This window comes from Fukomys damarensis, unplaced genomic scaffold, assembly GCF_012274545.1.
Source record: "Fukomys damarensis isolate Sample0158 unplaced genomic scaffold, DMR_v1.0_HiC HiC_scaffold_19, whole genome shotgun sequence".
NCBI classification, from domain to species: domain Eukaryota; kingdom Metazoa; phylum Chordata; class Mammalia; order Rodentia; family Bathyergidae; genus Fukomys; species Fukomys damarensis.
The window spans coordinates 16,211,883-16,221,180 of record NW_022900931.1 but is presented as its reverse complement, the minus strand read 5'-3'; the positions used below and the strand labels follow the sequence as shown (position 1 = coordinate 16,221,180).

Here is a 9,298-nt window from a genome sequence, read left to right as displayed (position 1 = left end):
TGATCTAAGAACATCAACATTTATTTAACATGATAAAAAAGAAATGAGATATGAACATTTGCATTTAAACAATAGTAAGTAGCCTTTAATACATTACATGTGCTCATTGTATAATATATACACAATGAACATAATTACATTTGTACACAAACTAAGTACTGGATTTGAAAACCTGCTTATTGCTGTACATACCTATTCCAATGAAGTATAAGTCCAGTACTTCAAGATACCTACTTTTGTTTTTTTTTTAAGAAAAGGTAAGCAATAACATTTGTGTTTAAACTGACAAGTGGCAGTTACTGCTGACATTGCAATCTGAGAAAGAAAGCGGAAAACAGGACGTACTTCACTTAGCAGTACGAAAATGGCACATTTTAAATATATATATATAAAATTTTTACAAATCAAGAGTGAAATAAAGCATTGCAGTAGCCAAAATGGGGAGAAGGAAAACAAACAAACAAAAGACAAGCATCATTGAAAATAATAGCTAACTTTTATGTACCGAAAAGCAAAAAGAAATATAAATTCACCTAGACTTAAGAAAGCTCAGATCTGGAGACCAGCAGCTGAGAAAGCCCCAGCGCGACTGCACGGTGAGCAGCGCTGCTCCTGTGCTTGGACCAAGGCGGCGGGCGGTGAGCTGGCGAGGGACGCTGACGGCGACGGCGTGTGCGTGGGCCTTGAAGCTGTTCTGGAATGAACATTTTCCAGACGTGATACAACGATGCTCCGGGGTCAAAAGCATCAGAACTATGAATTTCATAGATTTAAAATATACTGTACAACATCTTCTTACACTGCTGAAGGTCCGTGAGTGGATTCAACAGAAGGGAGGGGAGCTGTAAAGTAAGAGAGGGAATTACTCAGCCACCTGCAAGGCCAATGACCGACTGTGTCCCAGAGTAACTGACAGCCATGCAGCAACACAGAACACAAGCGTGGCCAGGAACACCCTAAAAAAAGACAACTAGTGGACCGTTTTCCTTCATTTCCATGAGTGTAAATCACAAAAGAAACCTGATGCAATTAAAGGGCAACTCAGGACAAAAAATGCACCTCAATTTGCTAAATCCAAGGATCAACACAGTAAGCAGAGATGAGCATAACTTCACAAGGATGGCCTATGAGGCAGTGCACTCCAGAGCTTCCCGAAGTCCTGCCAGAAGTGCTGCTCAGAGGGTAACTACGACTAACGTACAGCGCCCTGCTCAGCTTGTGTGGGGCCCTGGGTCCCACCCCCAGCACCACAAAAAAAGAGACAAAAGGGCGGGGATTTAGGTCAGTGTTTCTGCCGCCTGCCTGTCAAGAGCAAGGTTTGATCCCCCGTACCAAAAAAGCAAAAACAAAAAAGAGATAAGAAAGGTATAGCAGAAGTTAGAAAGTAACACAAGTTTTGTTTGTGGTGGCTAAAATATTTGGCATTAACTTGCCTCGGTACAATATAAATGCCACTTGTTCTTTGAGACTGGCCTCAAACTTGCAGTGGTCCTCCTGCCTCAGCCTCCCAAGCGCTAGAATTACAGGTGTGTGCCACCTGTCCAGCTGCCACTGGTTCTTGAAATAAAAACAAAAGAACAAAATCAAACCCACTATTTAAGGAATCTGGGAATGTATTGGAGTTTTAACCCTGAGCAGCCTTTTTATTAGAAAGGTCTGCTGCCTGGGATGTAGCTCAGTGGCATAGCATCTGCCTGGCAAGTGTGAGGCCCTGAGTTCAATTCCTGGTACCCAAAAAGAAAAAAGAAAAAAGAAAAAAGAAAAAAGAAAGGTCTTTGTACAATGAATTGTAATTTACTGAACCAAAAAATAAGGGAATGGCTCTGAATGTATAGCTCCTCACTCAGACAGGCAGAGGACATCTACCAGCTCTGCATGGGAGAAGTCAAATGGGCCTAGCATTTACGTGTCCCGTGCTTGGTGTTCTGCACCAGCAGCAGCAGCAAGTGGTGTCCATTAGGGGTGGAAATGCAGAGAGAGGGGCTGGGCACCGGGCACTGCCACAGCGGGACCCAGAACACAAGGCACTGCAGGGTCCAGGAAGACACGGTGGCAAATAAGAGCTACAGCTATGACAGGACAACGTAACTTCCTGGCTGAAAAAGGGATGAAGATTACAGCAGCTACAAAAAGGTGGAAATGGAAGTGGATCCCAGAACTAAACACTGATGGACAGATTCAGCCACAATTGTATCTGTACTCATTTACTCAGGATCTAAAATTCAAGGGGATGTTGTAACCCTGCTCACTGTGTTTCTGTTGTTTGTAACTGTTCAGCAGAGACTGGTGGTAAGCCCAAGGCACTGAAAGAGACAGGCCCTGGTAGACGCTGTGAGAAAAAATGCAGGAAACGAACAGAAATTACATTTTGTACCTCACAGTTTTTCCTTAAAGGAAAAAAAAAAAGTGCTGCTAAGTATGAAATGATAGATAAAAATAAGCAACAGCCTGTGCAAGTTTTTCTTTTTTTATAGCAGGGGGATTGAACCCAGGGCCTTGTGGACAGTAGGCAACTGCCCAGAACTGAGCTACACCTCAGGAAGGGAGGCTCAAGAGTAAGCACTGAGAATGTTACTCTCACGTGGAGAACCGTGCACTGAAGAACACTGTTCAAGAAGGGCTTCCCCTCCTCCCTGTTTACACAGCCCCCTGAACTTAAAAGCAGCAACAGCCGGGGATTTAGCTCACTGCTTCTGGTGCCTGCTTCACAAGTGCAAGGACCCGAGTTCAATCCCCGGTACTAAAAAACAAACAAACAAACAAACAAACCCCAGCAACTTCTAAGAGATCTGAGTTTACTGCTTCACCCAGCTGGCTGCATCACACGTCTTTGCTCTCCAAAGTAACTAAGGCCCGCAAGGCGGCCAGCTCTCACTAGGGGCGCACTGGGGCCCAGACCTTCTGCCAGCTGCCCTCAGGCTGTGGTCTCCAGTGCACCCTGAGCCAGGGGAAGGGGCCATTAGAATAGCAAACCACCATGAGCACGAGCAGGGGCGACCACGTACTTGGAGCTACACACACATGAAGTGCGAGCCTTCCGGGAGCGGTGGCTGGGCAGGCGGGAGCGATGGCTGGGCAGGCGGGAGCGACGGCGCAGGCCCGGGCTCCGGCTCCAGAGGTGGGGGCAGACTTTTCCCTGCAACACAGGAGAGCGTGGTCAGCACTGCTGGGGCAGCTCGCCCGACCCGGCGCAGTTCTTCCTCTTTCCTTGGAAGTTCGATTGGAGGCGTCCACCCTCCCCCGTCGGTGCTCAGTGCCTCTGCGGTCATTTCGAGCTCACGCAGCAGAGGACAGAGATCGGGCGTCACAGGGGAAGGTGTGACAGCTGCACAAGAGGCAGTGCTCAGGGTGTCTGCAGGGAATGGGGACTGCTCTGTCCTACCCCACTGCTCCTAGGAAGCAGTCTTGAAGGACTGAGTGGGGCAAAGAACAATCCAGAGGGGGACTTAATAGGCACTACACACCCTCTAACAGGCCCTAACACACCCATCCTACTTATTTTTTCGCATGCTGGAAACTGAACCGAGGGCTTTGCAATTTTGAGACAAGGTCTCACTAAGGCCCTTAGCAGCCGTGCTGGGCTTGAAGGATCTTACTGGAGCAAACCTGGCACATGGCCCTTCACGCCATGTCTGATCCCACCCCCACGGACACTGCAGACACAGGCAGTTGGGTGGCTCCCTTTTTAGTATTGCCACGGGAGGAATGAGTTCAGAAGTCCAGAGGAAAGGCCTGGTGGAAACTGATTGTGCAGTACCTACCTGCCGGGGTTTGGTTTTCTCTGGAAATCTCAGGAGTCGACGACTGAGAAGTAACCCTTTCTTCCTCTTCGTGAATGCTGTCCTTCACGTATTCCTCATGACGGCCTTCCGGTTTATGATTTGGAGTCTGCATCTCACCTTCAGGGCTAAAAGAAACACACTGGTACTTTAACAGCTACTACAGAATACTATGGATTTTTTGGTCCAGTTTTTTGTAAGTGAAACTTTTAATCACATAGAAAAGATGTTACCACCTGTATTTACCAATGGCTACCATTCTGCTTGGGATCCCTCTTTTCTTTTTTTGTACCAGGGATGAAACTCAGGTCCTTGCGCTTGCGAGGCAGGCCACTGAACCGCTGAGCTAAATCCCTAGCCCTGTTTCTTGTTTCTGAGATGAGCTCTCACTGCACAGCCTAGGCTGGGCTTGGGCTTACACCACAATGCCCACTCACACTCGAGGGGATTTTAACTTGTATTAGCAAGCTTTTGCAGTACACGTTACCTTTATTATGAGGAGTTGGCCCATGTATATGACACAACTTAATTCTTTTCATTGACTCTTCCCCTCCTATACATATTTAAAACATAAATATTTTAGTATGTTTTGATTTTTCTGCTCGCAAAGACCCAATCACTGCTCCAATTTTCCTATTTCATAATGCTATCTAAAAGCCATCAAGCTGGGTGTGTGGGCACTCGTCTGTAATCCCAGCACTCCTGAGGATGATGCAGGAGGATCACACCATGAGTTTGAGGCCAGCGAGTCCCTGTCTCAAAAAGACCAAAAATCAAACCAAACCAAACCCAACCCAACCATCAAGGCCCATTCACTGTGTTGCCTGACAAGTCTGTCTTTTTTGTCTTACTGTGTAGCCCTAGCTGGCCTTGAAGTTGCAGTGATCTTCCTGCCTCGGCCTCCGAAGTGCTAGGCACACATCATACCAGGCTATGAGAAGTCACTTAAAGCCTACTTTAAAACAAACTATACCTCTTTTCCTCTTTGGGATTTATCAGTGAAAGAGCCTTGTTTATCTATCCTATATAGTTTTCCACACTGTGGATTTTTTTGGTTTGTTTCATTTTTAGACAGGGTCTCGCTGTGTAGTCCGGAGGCTGGCCTTGAACTCACTGTGTAGCCCAGGCTGGCCTCGAACTTGCAGTCATCCTCCTGCATCAGCCTCCGGAGGGCTGAGATTACAGGTGTGCACCACCACGCCCAGCCAAGACAATGAGTCTTGGTCATTTGGGTTCAGCAGGTGCCGGGTTACACTTCACTAGTTGGGTTCAGGCACTGTCGTGTTCATGGACTGTTTCTTTCTGTGATGTCGCAAATGATCAGTTTCTCTGATAGGAGAAAGCCAAAATACACATAATTGAAGGAGCAAAACTGAAGATGTCAGGAAACAGGAAAGACTTGGCGGAGACAGAAAGAGATGCTCGGTGCGGAAGGGAAGTGAGTGATGAAGAGGCGAGATGTCCGTAGCAACACACAATGAATGCAGTTATTATGTGATGCAAACATACAGCAGTAGAAAACCATCAGTGAGCTCAGGGTTGGCAGTGCAATCTGCTCATCACTTTGTTCCCTGGAAGATTTTCAGCTAATAGCATCAGCAGCCACTGAGTACTGTGAAAATCCATTATTTCTTTTTTTAAATGTTTTGTGGCACGTGGAATTGAACCCAGCACCTCATGCTTGTGAAGGAAGAGTCTGACCAGTACGCTCCATTCCTAGTCCTAAATCCATTATTTCATTAGTGTTAGTGGAACAATGACTTGGAAATCTCTCACATTTTACTGACCGGAAGGCTTCTGAAAAGAAAAAGCCCTCAAACTGTTTGGTTACAGCTTATTTGGGAAGAGCAAGATAAACACTTGATTCTTTTCCTCTACATTCTATTTTGGAATTAAGAGTGGGTTCCTTAACATACTTCAACATGGCCATTGTTTTAACTTCTAAAAAATTTTATTTTTTGTACTGGGGGCTGCTGAGATGTCTGGTTGGCCTGATTTTGCAATCTTCCACCTCAGCTTCCCAGAGCACTGGGATTGCAGCTGTGTGCCCACTCTGCCCAGCAAGCAAATGGACTCTTAGTGTACTGTTTTTTTTGGGGGTTATGTTTTAATCTGTATCTATTGCATATTAATACAAAAATTCGGGCCGGGGATTTAGCTCAGTGGTTCGGTGGCCTACCTCGCAAGCACAAGGACCCGAGTTCGATCCCCGGTACCAAAAAACAAAACAAAACAAAAATTCCTCCTAGATTCTTTAAGTCAGATACAGCCAAAAACTTTCAAATGTGCTAGTCACTGATGAAATGAAGTCATTCTTAGTAATACTAAATCACAGCATATTTTGCTTTTTTTCAGAGAGAGTCTCACTATGTAGTTTTCAGGCTGGCCTTGAACTTGAGGTGATTTGATCCTCCTGCCTCAGACTCTCAAGTACTAGGATTACTGGTGGTGCCCCCATGCCTGGCTAGCAGATTCTTTCTCTCCTTCCTTTCCAAGTTTGTAGTCCAAAGTTGCTTCAAATTGATTCTCCTGCCTCAGCCTCTAGATTACAGGGATATTCTACCACACTTGGCTCTTAACATCATTTTCATGAGGTATTATCCTAAGTATCTTAAGGGCTAAGCACATTTTAAGTGCTATAAATGCATTTTCTTATTTAATCCTTACAAGATATTTACAGAATAGAGTATGACTATTCCAATTTTTACATGTGAAACTGTAGTTTAGAAAGATGATATAACCAGCTCAAGCTCCTACAGCTTCCAACACGTTTTGACTCTGAAGTTCATCTTTTTTGTTTTAGTTTTTGGAGACAGGGTCTCACTATGTAGTTCTGGCTGGCCCCTAACTCACAATAATCCTCCTGCCTCAGCCTCCCAAGTGCTGCGGTTACAGGGATGCATCACCGCACCCAGCCCTGAAGTTCATCATCTAAAAGCAATTCCACAGTTGTATGAATAATTTCTGTGGTGGTTTGGATCTAAAACATCCCCCCGTGTCAAAGGCTTGGTCTTCAAGGCGGCAGTGTCCAGACACGGTGGGATCTCGAGGGCCCTAACCTCAGTGAGGTCATAGCTGGATGGCATTTCTGGAGGGTGTGACCTTGGGGCCGCATCCAGTCTCTGCTCCCTGCCTCTCTGGCTCCCCCTTTCTCTGGCTTCCTGTCCACCTGAGTCTCAGACCAACTCTGATCCAGACATAGTGGAGCTAAGACACCGTGGACCGACCGCTCAGAAACCGTGCGCCAGAAGAATTCTTTCTTTCAGTTTATTTCACTCAGGTATCTCTTGCAATGGTGACAGGATAACACAGTTCTTTCGCTTGTTACCTGTATGTTACATCCTCAGGTATCTTTTCGTTGATACTTTCTTTTTCCGTCACTTCTTCAGAATATACTCCATTTGGCTCAGGTGTGGAAATCGTCTCATAAAAAACACTTTCAGTTCTTTTAAACTACAGAGTAAGAAGAAAAGTTTCCTTTTCAAAGCACTTTTACCACTTATATCAGTAAGCCCAAAATGATTTCAAAACAACTATTATGATCCCCCAATTTATATCCTATTTCAAATTTTATGATAATAAATCTGGATTCAAGTATATAAAAAAATTAACATTTTTTACTAGGATACAAAAAGTTACAAAAGTTTGCCCAAAGAGATGATTCACCTTAAGACCCAGCTATTGGTACACAGTATTCCTTGTATTTCCCCCATCCTGGGGTCTAAATCAAGAGAGCTCTGAGCTGTCTTCCTGCCTGTTTTAGTTTGAGACAGGGTCTTGCCAAGTTACCTAGGTTGGCCTTAAACTTGCAACACCATCCTCCTGTCTCATCTTCGACTCCCTGGGGTTTCGGGTGAGCACCATAATGCCCCACTTGGAATTATTCTTTAATTGGGTTAATAATAATTTATTCTAGCTTTGATTATGCTCCAATTTTTTCACCAATGTATATTTTATGTGGCTAATGTATCAGTAAGATTAAAGAAAACCTATCACTTCTTTTAGATCTATGGCTTCTATAACTGAAAGGCGCACGCTTTAATCCTTAGACATCTATCCTGAAAACTTCTCTTTACCTCTTGGCTATAATCCATATTTTGGGGCTCAGCTTCTCTTAGTCGGACGATTTCTGCAGCGGGAGTGTCACAGCTTGGCTTTATGTCATTTTCTCTACCAACAGCGTCCAGCTCCTTCACGTTATTGTCCCTCCGGGCCTGCCCAAAAGACACAGCGATTTTAGACTCCTGGGGGGATGTGCGTGTGCTTTATAGACAGTCCCTGCAGGTTCAGACAAAGCTGTATCTCCAGGCACAGGAAATTCTCTACAAAAATCAACACAGGAAAGCACACGTCTCCCCCTTTCTCTCTTTTGTGCTGGACTCCTGCTGTCACATTAATTTCCACTGTGCTGACGGGAAGGCAAGAGGCTCCCTGGGGCAGGGAGCCTCTTGCTGCTGGATCTGGTGGAGAGAGATGGAGTGGACCTCAGCTGCTGTCTCTGCCTCACTCAGAAAGAAGGACATCAGATGAACAGGGCAAAACGGGAGAGGACGCTTTGCAAGGCTGAAGCTGAGTGGTGGGGATCAGCAGACTTGAGCTCAGCAATCCTCCTGACTCAGCCTCCCGAGTGCTGGGATTACAGGGTGAGCCACCACGCCCGGCTTTGAGCTTTTATTTAGAGGCCTTCTGCTACTAAAACTTAGGCCACACTGAATTGTGATACAGAGGAGTATGCGTTTTATTGGGAAGGGAAGTGGGGAGTGTTCTGGTCACTCGCATGGCATTTTACACTTGTTGAAAACGCTTTTCTCTTATTAATATGTCTCTGTAGCAGGTGTTAGGTTGAACCATTAGCTTTCAGAGAAGATTAAGTCTGCAACTGGTACAAGACATCCAATTAGTAGGCTGCTCCCTACCCTCCCCCACCTGGCATTTTTGCAGTCCAGGCTGGTCTGGAGCCTGTGATCCTCCTGCCTCAGCCTTGCAGGCTGGGCCTACGGGTTTGCGCCCAGCTTGCTCTGGTCTCTGAAGGCCAGTGTTACTGTCATTTTACTAAGTTGCCTTAGGCTATATTATAAGAATTAAATAATCCTAAGTAACTGCCCTGAAGGCCTTTAAACACCCATCAGTCCCCAAACTCTGCGCCTGTAAAACCCGAGAACGCTAGACTGATCCCCAAGAATAATCAGAAGCAGGCGCACCTGTGGGGCCCTGGCCGGGTTCTCCCTGGTGCTCGAGGGGTTCTGCAAGGGCCCCTGGTCCGCAGCACTGGGCCCTGGGCCTGGCACGGTGAGTGCGCGCTTCCGCTCCCGCAGGCAACACCCATCAGTCCCCAAACTCTGCGCCTGTAAAACCCGAGAACGCTAGACTGATCCCCAAGAATAATCAGAAGCAGGCGCACCTGTGGGGCCCTGGCCGGGTTCTCCCTGGTGCTCGAGGGGTTCTGCAAGGGCCCCTGGTCCGCAGCACTGGGCCCTGGGCCTGGCACGGTGAGTGCGCGCTTCCGCTCCCGCAGGCGC

The 9,298-nt window shown here is 46.4% G+C and overlaps 1 protein-coding gene across 1 annotated transcript in view; it reads right to left on the bottom strand.

Annotated features, from left to right (window-relative positions):
• Plekha5 (pleckstrin homology domain containing A5) overlaps positions 1–9,298 on the bottom strand; it is a 211,703-nt gene continuing 202,405 nt past the window's right edge. Inside the window, exons 24-29 of the mRNA XM_010616198.3 lie at positions 8,981–9,124; positions 7,856–7,993; positions 7,108–7,232; positions 3,762–3,907; positions 3,006–3,136; positions 1–842 (exon numbers count right to left, since the gene is read on the bottom strand). Coding sequence (XP_010614500.1) covers positions 3,012–3,136; positions 3,762–3,907; positions 7,108–7,232; positions 7,856–7,993; positions 8,981–9,124 — 678 coding nt within the window. The 3' untranslated portion in view covers positions 1–842; positions 3,006–3,011. The remainder of the gene's footprint in view (positions 843–3,005; positions 3,137–3,761; positions 3,908–7,107; positions 7,233–7,855; positions 7,994–8,980; positions 9,125–9,298) is intronic.